This window comes from Bufo gargarizans, chromosome 2 (assembly GCF_014858855.1).
Source record: "Bufo gargarizans isolate SCDJY-AF-19 chromosome 2, ASM1485885v1, whole genome shotgun sequence".
Taxonomy (NCBI): domain Eukaryota; kingdom Metazoa; phylum Chordata; class Amphibia; order Anura; family Bufonidae; genus Bufo; species Bufo gargarizans.
In genome coordinates this window covers 657,716,347-657,739,894 of record NC_058081.1, presented here as the reverse complement: position 1 = coordinate 657,739,894, position 23,548 = coordinate 657,716,347, and the positions used below count along the sequence as shown (strand labels likewise).

General features: G+C 42.6%; 1 protein-coding gene across 1 annotated transcript; it reads right to left on the bottom strand.

Moving 5' to 3' along the window:
* Positions 1-22,935, bottom strand: APOA5 (apolipoprotein A5). Its single transcript, XM_044278440.1, has 4 exons — positions 22,796-22,935; positions 16,069-16,169; positions 7,879-7,984; positions 1-3,233 (listed from the first exon to the last, which is right to left on the bottom strand). Exons 2-4 carry the CDS (start codon positions 16,115-16,117, stop codon positions 2,357-2,359), a joined length of 1,032 nt encoding a protein of 343 aa, XP_044134375.1. The 5' UTR covers positions 16,118-16,169; positions 22,796-22,935; the 3' UTR covers positions 1-2,356.
* Positions 22,936-23,548: the final 613 nt, after the last annotated feature.

The following is a 23,548-nucleotide window of genomic DNA, read 5'->3' as shown; positions in this document are numbered from 1 at the left end:
GTCTCATATATTAGTTTCACTTTTTAAGTTGCATTACTGAAATAAATGAACTTTGCACAATATTCAAATTTTTCTAGTTTCACCTGTATATTCCGGAAAGAGGCTGGATCCCTTTATAGTGAATGGGGATACAGAAGTGCACGGTGGTATCTAGCAATGCTGGATACAGTGAGCTTCTGGAACAGACGGCTAGAGTTCACAGCGCAGATGTGAACATGGCCTTAGGGGACTTAAATATATGATTTTCAGATTGCTTTTCTTATACAATGCAGTGAATTATCACTATGTTACTATGGAACCCTGCCTCTTCCAGGCCTCTATAAGAACTACAGCTGTACAGGGGCGTAGCTAAAGGCTCATGGGCCCTGGTGCAAGAGTTTAGCTTGGGCCCCCCATCCCTCATTGCTTTCTGGCTTGGGGCAGGGAAGCACATTGCCTTCCTGCTCCCTGAGGCAAAGATTTAAACTGCACCCCCCACCATGCCAAATTCTTGACCTAACACCTTCCCTCTAGCCAGGGGTGTAACTTGACCAGCATGCACGTTCTATAAAACAGGTGTCTTCTCATGTGGTACAAGGGTCTTTGGGGCCCCTCAGGCTCCTGGGCCCGGTAGCGACTGCTACCTCTGCACCCCCTATAGCTACGCCCCTGCAGCTGTAATAGTCTTGGATTCTACAGAAAAACCAATGCTATTACAGAGAAGGAACGGCTTCCCCGATCTCCACGCAAGTTATCCTGAGAGAGAAAGCCACTTCAGATGGCATGGTCACAAATGACCACAGCATCTGAGGGCTTAAATTATTTATTGCTTCCAGCGGCTATGGTGCCCGCTCTGCTCCAATGTATATAGTCATACATCGGTAGGGAAGCTGTTAAGTCAAGTGGTGAGATCAGAGACCAGATTGTAGCTGGTCACAAGGTAAGGTAATGCACTAACTGCATTTTACTACTGTGTACAAGCACAGGGGACATAACTACTGAGTGGGTGGAGGGGTTGTATGGCGAGTGTGGGTGGTCTCAACTTGCTGTCAGAGGGGATTTGCAAGAAAATTGCTTGGAGGGGGAGTTCAAAAATTTCCTGTGGGACCCAGCTTCTTTTAGCTACATCCTTGATAGTGGAGACTGTAGGTTAAAGCTCTCTCTAAGCGGCTATTCATTCTTTTGACTATATTTCCAGGAGGGATTTACTTTTATTCAAAAATAACCCAACAAAATGCCTGGTTGGTTAGCATGAGTACACACCCAGATAGAAATCTTTATTAACAAAGATATTACAATTTAAAGGAAATGTCTACTTTAAACAACAATGACCATAGTGCAGGTTGCTTGAAGACAGCATGGTCATAGAGGCTGTCCATACTTTACACCTTCAATAATCTTGACCAAACGTTCATTCAGCCAACAGCTATCTCTCCTGATTTCCCCATGCACATGCACTTTCGGCCCAGCAGAGAATGCATGTGTTCTGAATGGGGCAAGGGCAGGAATCCACTGCCAGATACCTTAGGTGGTGGATAACCTTCCCTTAGAAGAAAAGGGTTGGGCATGTTAAAGCCCAACTACTTGATCCTTCTCTCTCCCAATATCTGCCATATTATAGGGTTGGCCTATTATAGGGTTGCCAGTCCCACTGAAGTTGACATGTTTGGCCAACATGAAAAGGGCTTTCCAGGTGTACAGTTCTGATGACCTACTCTCACTGGAACATGCATGGCCTCTTTAAATGGTTAATCAGTGAGCATGGTGGGAGGATAGACCATCAGTATGGGATCAATGGGTTTCAACTCCTGATACCGCTTCCAATCAATTGTTTGAAGAGGCCATCCAATGAGCGCTGTGTTCTCCTCACAGCATACCAAGCACAGCACCATACATTGTATAGTGGCCGTGCTTGGTATTGCTGCCCATGGTCATTCACTTGAACAGGACTAAGCTGCACCTACTGTAGGCCACCTAAACGATGAATGTGACGTCACTAACCTAGGAAGAAGCTGTGTTGCTGACCAGAGCACTGCGGCCTCTTGAAACATCTTATCGGTGGGGGTGCTAAGAGTCTGACCCCCACTGATCCCCATCCCGAGGATAGATCTTCAATATTTTTCTCCCAGAAAACTCCTTTAATAATATGATATAAGGAAAATGCAGTGCAGGAACATTTCCTAGCATTTTACACAAACTTCTTTTTTGGTCCTGAGAGCTGGAGATGTCCCACATATCACATATGGAAAACAGAACAGTATATACAGTATATTAAAGTCCAAGTGGAAATTTAAGGTAAGTGCTTTCATTTTCTTCCAATGGATTCACATTGTATCATTTCCCGATTTTTGTCAATAGACCCGGAGTTCATGTCAGACTATTTTAAGTTCTGAGATATCTCTGTCCACAAGGACTCCAGTTTCTCCTGTATGTTCTCTATTGAAGTCACTGTGTCATGCAGGTCTGTTGCTGCTGGAGACAATTTGTACTTCATCTCCTCCATTTCCATGTTAATAGTATGGGTAAAGTGTTCAATCTGCATCTGAGTATTCCTCTGAAACTCCTCTACTTCTTTGTACACCTGAGCGGTCATCTCTTCCACGTAGGGCGCTACCGGTTCATCAGACTGACTGCCTGGAAACCTGTCTCTAAAAGTTTGGGGATACGTCACGAGCTGTTCTTTCAGTGCATCCAAGTTTTTATGGATTTTCTTATGCAGATTGTTTGCGTTCTGAGTCAGTTTACGAGAAAGTTCTTGGACCTGAGCGTTCAACTTTTCCTGCGAGGTCAGAGCATGAGGAGATAGGTTTCCATGGAGTTCTTCAACGGCATGATGGATCTCTGCCAATAGTTTATCACCCAGTGGTAGCATCAGTTTTTTAACCTTCTCCGTCTGCAATACGATTTGGTCTTGTAAGTTTTCCGCTAGCTTGTGTGGTATCCCGTTGCTCATATGAACCTTTTTCAGACTGAACTGCGCCTTGAGCTCTTGTGCTCCCCACTGCATGTGGTATTTCAGCTCATCCGTGTAAGGCACCAAGCGGTTCTGGACTTGCTCTAGGTTCTGGCTTATCCTTTGGTGGGCGTCATCGATATAAGGGTAAATCCTCCTTTGGATCTCGTGCAGTTCTCTACGTATCAGCTTGCGCAAGCCCTCTGAGTCTTCATACAAGCGTTTATGGAGCCCACTCTTCCACGGACTAAACATGTTGCCGACATAATTTACTCCATTTTGAAAGCTGTTTCTGAAACCACTGTTGAAGAACAAAAGAGATGATCTGTCATGTTTCTATCACATAGAAATTCAGTAATGTGTATGTGATACAATTTATTTTAAAGGGGTTTACCAGGAGAAGAATATTAATGACCTATACTCAGAATAGGGAAAATAAATTGGTTCAGGAGCAGCAACACAAACGGCTTATGAAGAGCAGAAATGGTGAATACGCAGCAGCTGGGCAGGGGAACGCAGATCCAAAGCGGTCCAATGGCATGTAAAAAGAATGGAGGGCCACAGCAGCGTCTCGCCAGAAAACTTCTTTATTCAGGAACACTCCTCACAACAAGGCATATAAAAAGTAGTTTGCAGCAACGTTTCGGCTAGGAGTAGCCTTTGTCAAGCATGTTAACAAGTTAAAATCACAGCCTATAAGTAGCACATGACAGGCCCACCCACACCGCTAAGCAGCCAATAAGATTCAAAATTATGTATAACACACCTGTGTATGAAATCAATGGGGACCAACATGCTGAAATAGATTAGCCAGCTGTAGAAAAACATACCTATGTGAGGCCATCATATACATGGCTCCTCCGTCCCTCCAGCGTCCCATGATCGGCAGTGCGCATGTCTGCATACGTCATCGCATGCGCCACCACGCGGCGGCGCGCAGTATGACGTGCCCAAGTGAATCCGAATGCATAGTCCACGCCGGACAACTTACATCATCAGGCGGCGGCCGACTAACGTCACAAGGCCACTCCCACCTGGCGTTACGGATTGGAGTATGCATGAGGGACTCAAATGGGGCATAGAAAGCGCACTGCCATCAATACTAGCGCAAGGAAGGAACAGGGAGACATGCAAAAACACATGGGCATCACATAGGTACAGCAGGCATAATAAAGAGAACAAGAATCACTAGATATTGGTGACACATAGTACTTTCACTGTGCACAGGTTACCATTGATAAATAATATATCATACACAGGTGTGTGTAGACAAAACTACAATGATAATCATGATGCTATAAAGCGGTGTGATTAAGGCACATAATTAAAAGAACAAAGCAAAAAATACTGTAACAGAGGAGAAATATGAAGTCAGCCATATAAAAAAAAAAAAAAAAAAATATTTCTTGATTAAATCCAGATTTTAGCTGATACCAGCCACATTAAATTCAAGATTTAAACCAAATGGCTGTAGGGATTTCAGTGTGTAGATCCATTTGAGTTCCTTCTTCCTTAATATCGCATCCCTGTCACCCCCTCTCCGTAAAGGGCCCACACTGTCAATAACTCTAAAGCGAAGCTGGTTAACAGAGTGCCCCGCCTCCACGAAGTGTTTCGCAACGGGCTTATCCATGTTCATCTTGCGTATGGTACTCTTGTGTTTGTTAATACGTTCTCTAATCTCCATAGTGGTCTCTAGACCACTATGGAGATTAGAGAACGTATTAACAAACACAAGAGTACCATACGCAACATGGATAAGCCCGTTGCGAAACACTTCGTGGAGGCGGGGCATTCTGTTAACCAGCTTCGCTTTAGAGTTATTGACAGTGTGGGCCCTTTACGGAGAGGGGGTGACAGGGATGCGATATTAAGGAAGAAGGAACTCAAATGGATCTACACACTGAAATCCCTACAGCCATTTGGTTTAAATCTTGAATTTAATGTGGCTGGTATCAGCTAAAATCTGGATTTAATCAAGAAATATATATATTTTTTTTTTTTTTATATGGCTGACTTCATATTTCTCCTCTGTTACAGTATTTTTTGCTTTGTTCTTTTAATTATGTGCCTTAATCACACCGCTTTATAGCATCATGATTATCATTGTAGTTTTGTCTACACACACCTGTGTATGATATATTATTTATCAATGGTAACCTGTGCACAGTGAAAATACTATGTGTCACCGATATCTAGTGATTCCTGTTCTTTTTATTATGCCTGCTGTACCTATGCGATGCCTATATGTTTTTGTATATCTCCCTGTTCCTTCCTTGCGCTAGTATTAATGGCAGTGCACTTTCTATGCCTTATTGTTGTTATCCTTGGCGAGCGTTTTTTGCACACTGTTCATGTACTACAGTGGTGCGATCGCCCTCCATGTACAACCCCATTTGAGCCCTCATGCATACTCCAATCCGTAACGCCAGGTGGGAGTGGCCTTGTGACGTTAGTCGGCCGCCGCCTGATGATGTAAGTTGTCCGGCGTGGACTATGCATTCGGATTCACTTGGGCACGTCATACGCGCGCCGCCGCGTGGTGGCGCATGCGATGACGTATGCAGACATGCGCACTGCCGATCATGGGACGCTGGAGGGACGGAGGAGCCATGTATATGATGGCCTCACATAGGTATGTTTTTCTACAGCTGGCTAATCTATTTCAGCATGTCGGTCCCCATTGATTTCATACACAGGTGTGTTATACATAATTTTGAATCTTATTGGCTGCTTAGCGGTGTGGGTGGGCCTGTCATGTGCTACTTATAGGCTGTGATTTTAACTTGTTAACATGCTTGACAAAGGCTACTCCTAGCCGAAACGTTGCTGCAAACTACTTTTTATATGCCTTGTTGTGAGGAGTGTTCCTGAATAAAGAAGTTTTCTGGCGAGACGCTGCTGTGGCCCTCCATTTTTTTTACTATACTCAGAATAGGTGATCAATATCATATTGGTAGGAGTCTGACTCCTGGCACCCCTGCTGATCAGCTGCTTAAAAGGGTTTGTAAGTGTGGCAGCCTCTTTTTAGGCCTTGTGATATTACGTTCATCAGTCGCATGGCCTATTTGCAGCTTAGTCTCATTCAAGTGAATGGCCCTGGGGTGCAATACCAAGAATCACCACTGTGCAATGTATGGTACTGTGCTTGGTAAACTGTGAGGAGGCCAAAGCACCATGGCCTCTTCAAACAGCTGACGGGTAGTCAGACCTCCACCAATCAGCTATTGATGGCCTACCCTAAATCATATTTGGTGTAAGGAACTTGTGGAGCTCAGCAGATGTAGCCACTGCTTCATGATAAAGGAGGTATATATTTATCATCATTGCTTCGCAAGCAATGTATCAGCAAAGATTTGGATTAAAGGGAGTCTGTCAGTAGTTGTGACCATGCTAAACTGCTGACAGCACTAGGTAGGGGCTGTTTAGAGCAGTACAACCATACATTTTGTGGAGCGTTTGTTATCAGGAGTAGCAAGTATATTAAGTTTTATTATGCCAGTTCTGCTCTTGCAAGTGCCCAGGAGACAGAGCTTCTCTGTGATGTGCTCTCTACTTTGAGCTGTTTTACAACCCCTCCTTTCTGACAGATGTCCTGGTCCTCTGCTTGGATGCTACAGCTATCAATCAGAGAGGAGGGCCTGTAAACCAGCTCAATGCAGAGAGCAGTGCACAGTGAAGCTTCACCTCCTGGCACTTGCAGAAGCAGAATCTGGTAGAATAAAGTTCCATATTCACACACTCCTGATAATAAAAGCTCTTCTCCACAAAATACATGTTTGTCCTGCACTCTCAAGCCCCTACCTAGTGCTGTCAGCAGTTTTGACCACCATGGTAGACCCCATTTATAAAGTCACAGAAAATAATGCACTATAGCAAACATAACATATGGACTAAGCCCTCACTCTGATGATAAAATCTGAGACTCTTAGCCAATATATTTTGATCAAAACACATCTGTGCCCGCCTACCCATGCCAAGGTGGTCTCAGTGAGGCAGGTCCTGCTCTAAACCTGCCTATGCCGTTATGCATCTATGTTCAGGAGCGCAGACCCCGCACATATAGTGTGCTGCTCCTAGTCACCTCTATGTGCATCAGCAACCAATGAGAGGAGCAGCACATACAGCTATATGTACCACCTAATCAAGGTCGCCTATTAGATAGGTGGGGCAAAAGTGCACATGAATACTACTCCCGGAATAGAAGCGCATTCATACCTGAAGGTGCCACTCCTTCAAGACAAGTCAAAAAAATCACAGAAAAAAAGATACAAAACATCCTGCATGATACGATGGTAAATATGTGGGTGTGCATGGCTACATTTATAAAGTCACAGAAAATAATGCACTATAGCAATAGATGCGAACATAACATATGGACTAAGCCCTCACTCTAATGATAAAATTTGAGACTCTCAGCCCATATATTTTGATCAGAACACATCTGTGCCCACCTACCCAGCGGCACGGTGGTCTCAGGCAGGTCCTGCTCTAAACCTACTTATGCTGTTATGCATCTATATTCAGGAGAGCAGACCCTCTCATTGGTTGCTGATGCACACAGAGGTGACTAGGAGCAGCACACTATATGTGCAGGGTCTGCGCTGCTGAATATAGATGCATAACGGCATAAGTAGGTCTAGAGCAGGACCTGCCTGACTGAGACCACCGTGGCGCGGGTAGGCGGGCACAGATGTGTTTTGATCAAAATATATTGGCTGAGAGTGTCAGATTTTATCATTAGAGTGAGGGCTTAGTCCACATGTTATTTTTGCATCTATTGCTATAGTGCATTATTTTCCATGACTTCACCATGGTAGACTCCCTTTAAAGCTGGTCACCATAGATAGTTTTTATTTTCACCACCTAACCATACGCATCATATGGTATGTTTTCTTTGGTCCCATTAGTTCTGTACAGATTCACAGATTTTGAGATGAATCTACCTGACTTCTGTTGCAAGATTCTTTGGTAGGCTCTGTTCATTCTTCTCAGTGGTCACCTGGCTGAAATAATCCCAGAATCCATTTCTAGTGGGATGGGCCTGGCAGCCTGGCAAGGAAGAAGTCACATTAGGAAGCTGTCTTATGGACATGAACGCAAAAATTATTATAGCTAAAAGGCTATGGACACCTTTGGGGCAAATTTTTTTATTGTTGCATTTTACTCATTTTGGGCTAAACATCATTTTTCAATCGGTCTTTATCATGGGCAGCACAGTGGCTCAGTGGTTAGCACTGGTGCAGTAGGTTCGAATCCAACCAAACATCTGCATGGAGTTTACTCGAGTGTCCTCTGGGCACTTTGGTTTCCTCCTACACTGCAAAGACATACTGAACTTAGATTGTGGGGACAGCTTGATGCTAATGTAAAGCACTGCGGAATATAGCAGCGCTATATCAGTTCATAATTAGAGCAGTTCTTGTACTACAGGGGTTAATTGAGAGTGTGCCTCAAATAGTGCTTCTGTTTGAGTCCTCAGTCTGTAGCCCTGTTCTTTGAACTTTTGACAGCTCATAAATACTAATTATAGCTCAATTCTTGACATACTGATAAGAATATGGCTTAGGCTACTTTCACACTAGCGTTCGATCGGATCTGTTCTGAACGGATCCGATCATAATAATGCAGACGGAGGCTCCGTTCAGAACGGATCCGTCTGCATTATTTTAGCATATAACAGCTAAGTGTGAAAATAGCCTCGTACGGATCCGTCCAGACTTTCAATGTAAAGTCAATGGGGGACGGATCCGCCTGAAGATTGAGCCATATTGTGGCATCTTCAAACGGATCCGTCCCCATTGACTTACATTGTAAGTCTGGACGGATCCGCACGGCCAGGCGGACACCCGAACGCTGCAAGCAGCGTTCAGCTGTCCGCCTGTCCGTGCGGAGGCGAGCGGAGCGGAGGCTGAACGCCGCCAGACTGATGCAGTCTGAGCGGATCCGCCTCCATTCAGACTGCATCAGGGCTGGACGGCTGCGTTCGGGTCCGCTCGTGAGCCCCTTCAAACGGAGCTCACGAGCGGACCAGCGAACGCTAGTGTGAAAGTAGCCTTAAAGGGTTTCTGTCATCAGAAAAATCGTTATGTAGCTGGCTGATATTAGCGATGTGCTAATGTCAGCAGAACATAACTGTATGACTTATAGGCTCCGTCCTCTCACTGTTTGGCACGCCCTTGTAAAGGTGATTGACATCCTCGGTCTCCTCCGTGCTCCGCAAATCCCGCGCCGTCCATTTTAGTATTAGGCACACGCGCAGTGAGCAATCTGCCCGTGTAAATGTGCCGCACTCATTAATTGGGGGATCCTGTCGTTCTTGTAGGCACCACTGATCATAGTTTCTGGACAGCAGATCAGGTGGTCTAACAGTGATCTGCTGCTCAGAAACCATGAATCTGTATGAGGACAAGGGATCACAATAGCAATCGGTCATCCTCATACTGTGGAGGTGATCGCTGGATGTAAATGCAGTAGTCTCCTCAACTGAGCAAGCAGCCGACTGTTGAGAAGGAACACTTCCTTCCCAACAATCGGATGCTGAATCATCTTGTGTAAAACCACCTTAACATAAGGCCTCATGCACACGACTGTTTCCACGTCCATTACGCTGATTTTAGCGTATCTGATGCGGACCCATTCATTTCTTTGAAGCCGTTGAAAATGCGGATAGTCCACTGCTTGTTATCCGCGTCCATGGTCCGTGGTTCCAGTCCGTCAAAAAAATATAACCTGTCCTATTCTTCTCTGCGAAAATCGGTTAGCGGACCCATTCAATCAATGGGACCGCCAAAAATGCGGGTGCACAACCGTCTGTCATCCGCATGCGCGTCCATTTTTGTAGAATCAGTTGCCTGGTGACCAGCATATATACCAGTATCCTGGGTGGGGATATTAAAATTACACTTTTTTCACCTTCCTTTTTTTTTGGGCGGTCCGCCCCAAAAAACGGAAGACACACGGAAACACAACGGAAACAAAAACGGAACAACAGATCCCCAATTAGCGGACCGCAAAAAAAAACCTGTCGTGTGCATGAGGCCTAAATCTGATTTCAGGAGAACAGAGATAAAGGATTAAATGTAAACACAGAACCCTGCTGCTCTGCAAGTACGCGGTTATACTGGGTAATAATAAAGACGAAATTAAAACATTATTTTTAGCCTAAAAAAATTAGAATGCAGTAATTTAAAAAAAAAAAATGCCCCCGAAGGTGTCCCTAGCCTTTAACCCCTTCTACCCCGGGCCAGTTTTTGCCCTTCTGCACAGGCCATTTTTTGCAAATCTGACATGTGTCACTTTATGTGGTAATAGCTTTGGAACACTTTCAGGGTCCATTCACAAGTCCGCAAAATGGGTCCGCATCCGTTCCGCAATTTTGCAGAATGGGTGCAGACCCATTTATTTTCAATGCGGCCGGAATGTGCTGTCTGCATCCACACTTCCGTATCCGTGCTTCCGTTTACGCCCAAAAATAGAACTTGTCCTATTCTTGTCCGCAATCGCAGACAAGATTAGGCATTTTCTATCATAGTGCCGGCGATGTATGGTCCGCAAATTGCGGAATGCACATTGCCGGTGTCCGTGTTTTGCGGATTCGCAATTTCCGGAATCCGCAAAACACTTACGGACGTGTGAATGGACCCTTACTTATCCAAGCCATTCTGAGATTGTTTTCTTGTGACACATTGTACTTCATGATAGTCATGAATTTGAGTCGATAAATTTCACTTTTATTTATGAAAAAAATCCCAAATTTACCCAAAATTCATGAAAAATTACCAATTTTCAAAATTTCTATTTCTCTACTTTTAAAACAGAAAGTTATACATCATAAAATATTTATTACTTACCATTCCCCATATGTCTACTTTATGTTGACATCACTTTGGAAATGTAATTTTTTTTTTTTTAGGACGTTAGAAAGCTTAGAATTTTAGAAGCAATTCTTAAAATTTTTAAGAAAATTCCCAAAACCCACTTTTTAAGGACCAGTTCAGGTCTGAATTCACTTTGTGGGGCTTACATAGTAGAACCCCCCCCCCCCCCCCCCCCCCATAAATGACCCCATTGTAGAAACGACATCCCTCAAGTTACTCAAAACTGATTTTACAAACTTTGTTAACCCTTTAGATGTACCACAAGAATTAAAGGAAAATGGAGATTAAATTTCACTTTTTTGGCAGATTTTCCATTTTAATACATTTTTAAAAGACAAACAAAACTCAATATTTATTACCCTGATTCTGCGGTTTACAGAAACACCCCACATGTGGTCGTAAACTGCTGTATGGGTGCATGGCAGGGCGCAGAAAAAAGGAACTCCATATGGTTTTTGGAAGGCAGATTTTGCTGGACTGGTTTCTACACACCATGTCCCATTTGAAGCCCCCCTGATGCACCCTTACAGTAGCATATCCCAAAAGGTGACCCCATTTTGGAAACTAGGGGATAAGGTGCCAGTTCTATTCCTACTTTTTTGGGATACATATGAATTTTAATTGCTCTATATTATGTTTTTTGTGAGGCAAGGTAACCCAAAAATGGCTGTTTTGGCACCGTTTTTATTTTTTACAACATTCATCTGACAGGGTAGATCATGCGCTATTTTTATAGAGCAGGTTGTTACGGACACAATTATATCAAATATGTCTACTTTACTTTGTTTGTTTCAGTTTTACATAATAAAGCCTTTTTGTTTTTAAATTATTTTTTTTTTTTTTCTGCTGATTTTTCTGCTGATTGTCTTGTTTTTATTGTTACCATTTTTGGGTACATATGATTTTTTGATCATTCATTATTACACTTTATGGGGCAATGTAACCAAAACATTGGTTGTTTTGGCACAGTTTTTATTTATTTATTTTTACAGCGTTCACCTGAGTAGTTAGGTCATGTGACATTTTTATAGAGCAGATCGTTACAGATGTGGAAATACCTAATATGTATACTTTTTCTTATTTATATAAGTTTTACACAATAATAGCATTTTTCAAACCCAAAAAATGTTTTAGTGTCTCCATAGTCTGAGAGCCATAGCCTTTTTATTTTTTGACCGATTGTCTTAGTTAGGGTCTGATTTTTTGTAGGATGAGGTTATGGTTTGATTTGTACTATTTTGGGGGGCATACGCCTTTTTGATCGCTTGGTGTTGCACTTTATGTGATGTTAGGTGACAAAAAATGGCTTTTTTGGCACTGTTTTTATTTTTTTACGGTGTTCACCTGAGGGGTTAGGTCATGTGATATTTTTATAGAGCTGGTTGTTATGGATGCGGTGATACCTAATACGTATACTTTTTAAAAATAAATTCACTTTAACCCAATAATAGTATTTTTGAAACAAAAGAATTATATTTTAATGTCTCCATGTTCTGAGAGCTATATATTTTTTATTTTTTGAGCGATTTTCTTATGTTATATTTTTTGCGGGATGAGGAGGCGGTTTTATTGAAATTATTTTAGGGGACATACGCCTTTTTGATCACTTGGTGTTGCACTTTTTGTGATGTAAGGTGGCAAAAATGTTTTTTTTTTTTTACACAGTTTTTATTTTTATTTTTTATGGTGTTTATGACGGGATGGATCATATAATATATTTATAGATCTGGTCGTTACAGACGCGGTGATACCTAATATGTGTGTTTTTTTCCTTTTTTTTCTATTTTTAATTATAAAATCAGGGGAAAGGGACTTTTTTCTTTTTTTACTTAAAACGTAATTTTTTTTATTAAAAACACTTTTTCTTTTAAACTTTATTTCTGTCCCACTCTGGGACTTTAAATTTTGAGGGTCTGATTCCCTCTGCAATGCATTACAATACATCTGAATTGTAATTAATTGCCTGTTAGTGTATTACACAGAGTAATACACTAACAGGTTGCCTAGGAGACGCAGCCTGGGGCTGGATCTCCTCGGCCCCCGTAAAAGGCAGGTCCCCATGTCGTGCAAGGTTTTGGGCAGCCTGTGCATGCATTGTGCTGCCTTCACACCCATCGGGTTCCTACCACAGCAGCACGGGGATCCGATTGGCTCCCTTCCCCCGCCGCATGCACCTTCTATGCCGTGGTCATCGCTGACCGCTGCATAGAAGGGATTAATCCACCGGTATCGGCTTTCACAGTGATGCCTGGCGGATACAGCAGGGGCCCGGCTATCAGGGACTGTGCCCGCCCAATCATATGTTGGGAAGGGGTTAAGTAAATATGTGAACTCTAAGCAGCACCCTTGTAAAATAAGGCAATGGATGGCCTACTGTCACTGTCCCTTCTGTGACAGAGGTTAGAAGATCTGAGAGACTGGCTGCACGTTAGATTATCTGACATCCTATCTTTTTTCACTTGTTGCAGTGTGTTGTTGGTAATGACCACACCTCTTGTCTCAGGTGTAGCTTATAGTCATTACTGCTCCTCTATTTAGTCTGGACTCACACTTCATACCATGCGGTTGATATTATCTGCCTGGAGTTGAAAGAGCTGGTCTGTGGTCCTCATCTGAGTTCCTGCTCATCCATTTTCTATTGATGTGTGCTTCCCTTTGTATTTTGTTGTTCCCATTTGCTCATTGTTTACAAGGCCTCAAGGATATGCTGATTCGTTCATCTAGGAAGGAACCAGTGGTCTCAGACCCTGTCACTAATCCTAGGGCTTTTAAGGGTTACTAGGGCCTAGGTTACCAGTGTATGAATATTCCCACCTTCAGGGTCTATTCATACTGACAGGAGTCAGGGTTAGGTTTAGGGCTTCCTAAGTGGTGACCCTTTCCCTAGCCGTGAGGCATAGTTTCCAGTCATTTTCCTTCTGTTGTCATTCTATGTACCTCCCCCAACATTGTGACACCTACTTGCCGTATTTTTTGGACTATAAGATGCACTTTTTCCACCAAAAGTGAGAGAAAATGGCAATGGGCATTATGGAAGTGGTAATTAGCATATGGGAGGTGTATGGAGCGGTGAGGGACAGAGTCAGTACATAGTGTAAGGAGGCACGCTCTATGACCTGGCACTGTGCAATGTCAGGTCACAGTGCAGCGTGGGCTGGAGGAAGGAGGGAGCGGTGAGTGGCAGCGCTGTCCAGAGTAAGCAAGATAAGTTTATTTATTTATATCTGATGGGGGCTCTGATCTCAGGCTGATGGGGCCTGTTCTGAGGCTGATGGGGTTCACATCTGAGGCTCATCGGATCTATTTTGAAGCTGATTCGGTCTGATCTGAGGCTGATGGGGGTCTGATCTGAGACTGATGGAGCTTGGGGGTCTGATCTGAGGTCTGATGACAAATATATTTTTTCTTATTTCCCTCCTCCAAATCATAGGTACGTCTTATAGTCCGGTGCGTCTTATAGTCCGAAAAATACGGTACATTATTACTGAGGTACTCATTTTAAAGGGGTCTTTGGGACTAAAATACTGATGATCTAATGGGGTCTGAATCCTTTTATCCCCTATGATCAGCTGTTTGAGTGAGCGCTGCGAGCTCATCAAAGTATGCCAAGCACCGCTGTGCTTGGTATCGCAGCTCAAAATCCGCTCTCTTCAATGAGGCTGAACTGCATCTAGGCCATGTGACCAATGAACGTGACATCACATGGCCTAGGCAAAGTTACAAGATGGCCGTGGCACTACTGTGAGCACCTGTGCCTTCTAAACAGCTTATCGGCGGGGGTCCCAGGTGTCAGACCCCCAGTAAAAGATCTTGGAAAACCCCTTTAAAAATCTATATTCTTATACTTTATTGCCGATTTTGAGTTTAGGTGTCAATACTCATTGACTGTCTGCCAAGTCAGTGGAGGAGGAAGCAGAAGGGAGGGTGCTTCAAAAGTGAGTTGTGATGAGCAAAGTTCTCAAAACTTCGATTCAGCTGCTTCGTCGAATTTCACTGACAAAATTACTTTGTCATGAAGCGCTCTTCTTTTTAATAAGCGGACGGGGAACAGTGATTGCCCCAGTCATTGAACCCCTCAGATGCCGGGTTCATTGCTGATCGTGGCATCTGAGATGAACATTGAGGGCTTTCAGGGATTAATCCAGTGGGGGGAAAAATACTGTCCTTATCCACTTGATCACGTAGAGGCCACTGTGGCCATCTTGTTCGAAGCCTCCATGCGTAATTTCGTGTGGTGACATCATATGTCAGCGAGATCTTCAATTAAGATAGCCGCGGAGGTCTCTTCGCGTGCAAAAGGATGAAGTGAGTATGTATTTTTTATTCCCTTCTGTTCAGGGAAAATTGATTTGTTACCATGAAGCACGAGGAAATTCGGCTTCGCAGCGAATAGAATTTTCCCTGAAATTCGGATCGAAGTCCACTTTGGATACTTCGATTCGCTCAACCCAAGTGAGGAGCCAAAGATGTTTGGGCAGCAATCCCTGCTGACATAAGACATCCTTGGAAGAAGTCTTCGGATGACTCCAATCATGGAAGATGTCTTCTGTGATTTACTGAACTCTATCACTTACATGGTCTTCATAGTATGTGCGTAGTCCTGGTCTCTACCACTATATTGTCACTGTATAGTGGTAATATTGGTCTTACTACAGTGTTTTTTATTCAGTAACTGTATGAAAATATTGAGGAACTATATAATGTAGCGGTCACAGTGTGGCAGCATTATTTAGGCCTTGTACAGAGGTATCACTGGTAATAATTATCTTTGTGCAATGGTTTTTATTTAGGAACAGTATGCAAATATTATTGAGTCACTATCTACTAGTAGTCACGGTGTGGCAGTATTATTTCTGTAGTGGTATTACTGGTAATTTTGATCTTTCTATAGTTCGTATTTTTTTGGTAACAGTGGAGTTAATATTTAAACACTATATTGGGGTAATATGTCATCCTCTTATTGTGGTATTATTTAATTTTACTGTTGTACATTATATAGCGCTATTATTTATTACGTGTGGCATATGGATGTATTATGTATATCTGATATGCCTACTGCATGTCCATGACTTCTTACTGGTGTGATGTATACACAGTTGTACAAAGGAAGAGATTTTGTTATTGTCATAGGTTCAAAGTGGGGGGCAAGCTGACATTTTGCCCGAGGACCCATGAGCTTTTGGCTATGCCGCAGCACAGAGCTATATCCATCTGCACTCTCTAGTGAGCTATATATTGTTTTAGTTAATTACTTACCAATTGAACCTACGATCAGCAACAGACACAGGATCTCCCCGCTTGCCATTTGTGAACCACAGGCTTAAATTTCAGTTTTCAAGAACAGAAAATGTAGAAACCTTGAATAAAGATGGTGCAGTGTTAATACGTTATACTGTAGGAGTGCATGTGCCTGGTGAAAGCAAAATAGTGTAACCCAGAGCAGATGGTACGATACCGAGTGCAGATCCGCAAAATACAGATCGACCGCGTGCATCCCGCACTTTACTCGGGCCTTATTACAGAAATGCATATTCTTGTCCACAAAACGGACAAAAATAGAATATGTTCTATAAATTGTGGATCGGCTGCACAGATGCAGACAGCACACAGGTGACATCCAAATCATCCTAAATGAATGGGGCCGCGTCCGAACTGCAAAAATGCGGATCAGACGTAGACCAAAAATACGGTCACATGCATGAAATTTTACCTTGTACCTAGAAAGTAAACGTTTCTTCACATTTCTCTAAATGGGTTTATTTACTGCGATTAAGGTCTCTTTCACACTACAGTATGTCAATTTCAGTGTTTTGCGTTCCGTTTTTCACAGATCCGTTTGTTCCGTTTTTTTGTTTCCGTTGTGTTTCCGTTTCCGTTCCGTTCCATTTTTCCGTATGGCATATACAGTATACAGTAATTACATAGAAAAATTTAGGCTGGGCATAACATTTTCAATAGATGGTTCAGAGAAAACGGAACGGATATGGAAGACATATGGATGCATTTCCGTATTTGTTTTTTTGCGGACCCATTGACTTGAATGGAGCCACGGAACGTGATTTGCGGCCAAATATAGGACATGTTCTATCTTTCAACGGAACGGAAATACGGAAACGGAATGCATACGGAACACATTCCATTTTTTTTGTGGAACCATTTAAATAAATTGTTCCATATACGGACCGTATACGGAACGCAAAAAATGGCCCGCAAAATGGAAAAAAAAAAACGGTAGTGTGAAAGAGGCCTAGGCCTCATTCACACGTCAGTGTTCGGTCAGTGATTTCCATCAGTGATTTCGAGCCAAAACCAGGTGCATCTCTAAACACAGAACAGGTGCATATCTTTCCCTTCTCCCTTCTGTCTGTGGAGGCTCCAGTCCTGGTTTTGGCTCACAATCACTGATGGAAATCACTGACCAAACACTGACATGTGAATGTGATATTTTCCTTAGTTTATGAGTTTGTTCTATAGTACTCCAGAGCTGGGGGTACTGCAATAGTAAATAGTTTTGTAATATAATATTATACATTGTTTTTATGTATTGGCCGTTGTTGTTACCAGTAGGAATGTGGTTGACAAAGGTTGGCAAGAAACATGGCTAACCTTCCTGTTCCTCCCCTCTTGGTAGGATTGGGCTGGTCCTGCATCCTGCCAGCAGGGGGAGTTCCTGTCTACAGACAGTGGGGAGAGGAAGCATAAGTCAGGCCTCCTGCTCCTGTTACAGATTCTCTTATTCTTCTACCTCAACTGAAGCCTTGAGAAGTTTGTGTCACGGTCCCTTCTGTGACAGATGTCAGGAGATCAAGGAGACTGGCGGAGCGTAGAGGAATCTAACAGCCTCTTTAATTACTCTTTATTCAGTGTTTGTTTGTGACCTCATCCCCTGTTTCAGGTGAAGCTTAGTACTCATTTCTCTACCCTATTTAGTAATGCCCCACCCTTCTGACTATGCGGTAGATAGCTTCATTTGGGTTTGGCTGAGCTGGTGTGAGGTTGTCTCTGGTGTTCCTGCCTGTCCATCACTACTGAAGTTAAGGGTCGCGTTTGTTTGTGTTTTGTTTTCCCTTCCTTGCTTGTTGTTACTAGGCCTCATGGAGATGCCTGTTCCTTCATCGGGGAAGGAACGGGTTGCCTCAGCCCTGATAATATTCTTAGGGATCCCTAGGGTCTCCAGGGTCCCAGGTTACAGGGTATGGGCATTTCTACCTTCAAGAGGTGCCCATACGGTTAGGAGTCAGGGCCAGGAGTAGGGTTACTAGGAGGTGACCTTTTTCTGTCCCTAGTGTTGAGGCCTAGTGGCTTTCCCTCCTTTCCCTCCTGGTTTTCAGTTTGGTGTTTCCTCCTATACCTCATCCATGACATTTTGACAGCAGAGTAAACTGCTATAACCAGTATCTCTAAACACTGCTGCAAGGTGAGGGACCACAGCAAAGACACCCATCACCCAGAACATTACTAGGCCAGTACAACCTAAATTACTGCCATCCGTGATCCTTACTGGTGCCAGAGAAGTTTTGCACTTGAAATTTACTGCTACTGAATGTATTTAAAGTTCTACATTGCACTTAGTAAAAGAGACTTTCTTATGTTTACTTCTGACCCTATTCTTCGATAGTGTTTAGCACGAATATTTAAATAGCAAATATTAATCGCGAATATCGCAACTTCGCTAATTCGCGAATATTTCGAATATAGTGCTATATAATCGCTATATAGAATATTCGTCATTTTTTAACATCTGAAAACATGATTCCTCCCTGCTTCTTGCTTGTGGGTCAATGAGTCTTTGGCCCACAGGCAACTTAAGCAGGAAGGAATCATGTTTTCATATGGAAAAAAAATTACGAATATTCAAAAAAACTAATATATAGCAATATAGGGAACATATTCCTTATTTAGAATATTCACCTTTTTTTCCAATCTGTACAGTTGCTCGCATACTCCTCCCCGACAAGTCTCTCCATCACCATGGGAACGCCTGTGGGTTAGAAAATACCATTGGATCTGAGTTTTACCTGAGATCGTGAAAACTCAGATCCGATTGTATATTCTAACCCACAGGCGTTCTCATTGTGACGGGGACGCTTGTCGGGGAGAAGTATGCGAAAGTGAAATAACAGTACAGATTGAAAAAAAAAAAAGACGAATATTCTAAATAACAAATATATTCGCTATATTGCTATACCTTTGTTTTTTAGAATATTTGTCATATTCGTCATATTCTAAAACAAGAATATATAGCAATATTGTGAATATTTGTAAAATACACATATAGACTGCAATTTAGCTAATATAGTGCTATAGTATTTTTTTTTAATAGTGTATATATTTTCCAAATCTGAAGTTCAGAAGAGACAAAAAAATTAGATTATAAAAAAAAGATTATAGCACTACATTAGCAAAATTGCAGTCTGTATGTGTATGTTACGAATATTCGCTATATTGTTATAACTTCGTTTTTTAGAATATTCATCATATTCTAAAACAAGAATATATAGCAATATAGCGAATATTCGTAAAATACACATATTAGCCATAGCCAACCAATAGGAAAGTTGCCTTATACAGTTAAAATCACAATATGCAAATAATTCAATCGCATATTATTTGCGATAAATAGAATAATGGCAAATATTCAATTTCGACGAATATAAGACGAATATTCAATTGAATATTTGCTAAATATAACGAAATCGAATATGGCACCTCCCGCTCATCACTATTCTTTGATACTACATTTCCAAGGCACTGATCGCTAGGGAGCAATGGCCTGAGAGAGTACACCATGACACACCACTTCATCAGGGCCACTACCACTCCCATCCTCTGCATTGGCTCTTCCAGGGCTCATTACACTTCCATTGTCCTGACGGTTTCTCAGCAGAAACATATGTGAATAAGACCAAATTTATAGTGTTGTGTAGTTTTAACATAGATAATCCTACACTTATAGGGCTCATTCACATGACCGTGGTTTGGTTCCGCATCCGAGCCGCATTTTTTGCGGCTTGGGTGCAGACCCATTCACTTCAATGGGACCGCATCCGTTCCTCTGTTCCGTCATGTCCTATTCTTGTCTGTTTTGCGGACAAGAATAGGCATTTCTATAAAGGGCCGTCCGTTCCTTTCCACGAATTGCAGAAGGCACATGGGCAGTATTCGTGTTTTGCGAATCCGCAATTTACAGACCACAAAACACAGCACGGTCATGTGAACAAGCCCTTAGTTCTACTTGGGATAAAAGTAGTTTGGCTTCTTTCATTGGCTATAGGCAGTTTGGGGGTAGCAACCACACCCGGGTATTGGTGCCTCAGGCAGTATTTGGCCTTGTCCACATTTCAGTGTTATTTTCTAGTCCGTGAAAAAAATATCCTTGTTTCATCCGTGAAGATGTCGGTGAAGATTTCAGTAAAAATGTTTGTTTTTGGCCTCTGTGTGTCTTCTGTAATCCACGGATGTTGCTCAGCTGAAAATTAATTTCTAGAGCGTCTCCTATCAGTCTTCAGTGATGTGTCCGAGATTTTAACAGACGCATAGACTTCAATGGACGTGTTTGGTCCACAACACAGACCATAGTAGTTCATGTCTCCATGATTTGACCCATGGTCAGTAAAAAATACTGTTGTGTGAACAGACACATTAAAATCACTAGGTACATTTTTCACACACACCACACGTCAGTGAAAAACGGAAATGTGGACGAGGCCTTAGGCCTCTTTCACACAGGCGTCATGGATTTGGGCCGGATAGGATGCTGGTGCGTGGCGGGAAAATGTGCAATTTTTCTGCGCGGGTGCAAAACATTTTAATGCAGTTTGCACGCGCGTGAGAAAAATCGGCATGTTTGGTACCCAGACCTGAACCCAGACTTCTTCACAGAAGTTCGGGTTTGGGATAGGTGTTGTGTAGATTGTATTATTTTCCCTTATAACATGGTTATAAGGGAAAATAATAGGATTCTTAATACAAAATGCTTAGTACAATAGGGCTGGAGGGGTTAAAAAAAAAAAAATAATTTAACTTACCTTAATCCACTTGTTCGCGCAGCCCGGCTTCTCTACTGTCTTCTTTCTTCAGGACCTGGGTAAAGGACCTTTGATGACATCATTGCGCTCATAACATGGTCCATCACATGATCTATTACCATGGTGATGGATCATGTGACGGACCATGTGATGAGCGCAGTGATGTCACCACAGGTCCTTTTCCTCAAAGAAGAAGAAAGAAGAGAAGCCGGCTGTGCGAACAAGTGGATGAGGTGACTTAAATTATATATATTTTTTTTTTAACCCCGCCAGCCCTATTGTAGTAAGCATTCTGTATTAAGAATGCTATTATTTTCCTTTATAACCATGTTATAGGGGCGAAATAGTGGCAGGTTGGATCCGACAGGGTGAACAGCCTGTCGGATCCGTCCTGCCGCTAGTGTGAAAGTAGCCTAATCTCATACACTTTGCTGGTACTGTATGACACTGCGTTTTTTCTGTAGCATAATGCACAACATGAGCAGGTAGCCTTATAAATAGCACATGACAAGGGGTCGCCAGGAACAGGCTGTCGCATCCGGCAATCTGTACGCAAACGGATACCATTTGAGGCATTCCGTTATTCATTCCGTCATAATAGAAGTCTATGGGCTGCATAACGGATCCGTCCTGTTTCCGTTATGCAGGAGAGGACTCCCCTGCATAACGAAAACGGGACGGATCGGTTATGCAGGCCATAGACTTCTATCATGACAGAATGAATAACAGAATACCTCTAAAGGCATTCCGTTTGCATTTCGTCATAGAATAACGTTATGGTCCGTGGTAACAGAATCCATAACGCAATACTGCTTTTACCACCAAACGAAGCGTGAACGAATTTCATAACATGAAATTCGCTCATCTCTAATTACTATGTACGGTATATACAGTATTTATATAGTAACCTTTTGTAGCTACGTAATAAGTGGGGGGGGGAGTGTTCAAACCGTGGAACTCCAGAATTCTGGCTTCAAAAAGTTCGACTTTTTGGGCAAAAATATGCAACTTTTTTGTGATTTTCCAGTTTCAGTAGCATTTTTTTCACATACAGTTTTTGGTCCCAGCTCCAAATATAACCTAAAAGTTTATGAGAAATATGAAAATAAGGGCAGGCAAGCTAATTTTTTTTTTGCCTAATGGCGATTTTTTTAAACACAGCAGGTTGAGATTTTTGCTATTTTGTTTTGGTATTTTTCCATCTTTATGGAAAAATATAAGGAAGAAATGCCATTAAGCATTGGTTTAGCAAAAAATTCCACTGAAAAACCTCCATATGAGTACATGCACACGTACAGAATAATAAAGCGCATAAAGCCCGTAGCGTCTCTTTGCACAGTTCCGTGGCAAAAAACGCAACAAAAAATGCTGCAAAAACTGTATGTATTTAATGCGTTTTATGATGCGGCGATGGCTGTGGATTTTACTTTCTCCATTCCAAAGACCGTGAAATCCGTGGTGTAGATCCACAGGGTAAGTAGACAGACTGCAGATATGAAATCTGCTCCGCAGGTCAATCTTCGCTTTCTTTTATTTGAGTAGCGTGTATGTGAGAATTCTGTCTTTGCTGTACCACTTTGCCACATTAAAGTCCACAACAGCAAATGCATGGTGTGTCCACCATGTGTGAACGTACCCTAAAAACAGCATGTGAAAAAACTGCAAGCAAAAAATACCAAAACCACATGTCTGCAGGTAGGGGCCTTTAAAAAGCCACTCAGCTGTCTCGCTCCAGTATAGCGGTGGCATAAATACTGGAGTAACATCTTCAAAATGTGCCAAACGTATCAAACAATGTGTGAGGTTTGATAGATTCGGCACAAGGAACAGTAATGCAGACTCTAGCAAACCTGCCTCCCCCCATGATAAATTCCACCCTAAATGTGTATGTTGTTACATGCCTGGTACTACATAACAATGTAATAGTACAAAGGGAAGTTAAAGCTGATTCTTACCCGCAGTCCAGTCTCCGCTGGTTGGTGGTAGACCTGGAAGTGAATCAGGCGTCTTATCGGTGTCATGCTTTCCAAGTCATATTTTAAAGCACTTGTGTAAAGTAACCGGACTGGTGACGCCTCTTCAGCACTGGTGTGAACAAGGTTTCCTTACAAGAGGTGGCGTCAGCACACCTGATCTCACAAAAATATCTATTTCTGTTCTGATGCAAGGTGCAGATTGACCACAAGGGGGCGGTAGATCCTGTGCTGTAAAATATTAGTATTAAATCACAATATATTTTAGCTGCAGCTGTTGAGAAGGAATAAGAAATCGTCTACCCTATGTGGGACACTTTCACCTGCATACACATCAATTTTTTTTTCAGACATAAAACATGTACATGCTTCATCTAATGTCATATCACATGTGCTTCTAGTGGGTCTTCCTGGAATTTAGTGCAGCGAGCCCCTGAGGAGCCGGCGCAGAGGATTGGAGTGGTAGTGGCTCTGATGAGATGTTGTGTCACGGTGTACTCCCTCAAGGCTGTCGCTCCCTGGGGATCGGTGCAGTGGAAAGCTAGTATGGGAGTGATAGTTCACATAAGTCACAGTGACATTCCTAAAACCTGTGCTCCGGGCAGTGACAGGGGGGCACACTCTTTCTTCCCTCTGGGCACACCTTGATGTTGATGCTCCAGCCTGATGGTAGTTGGAGTGCCTTTGGCGGTATGAGTGTGTATGGGTGCAAGGCAGGACATGTAGGTGCTGTGA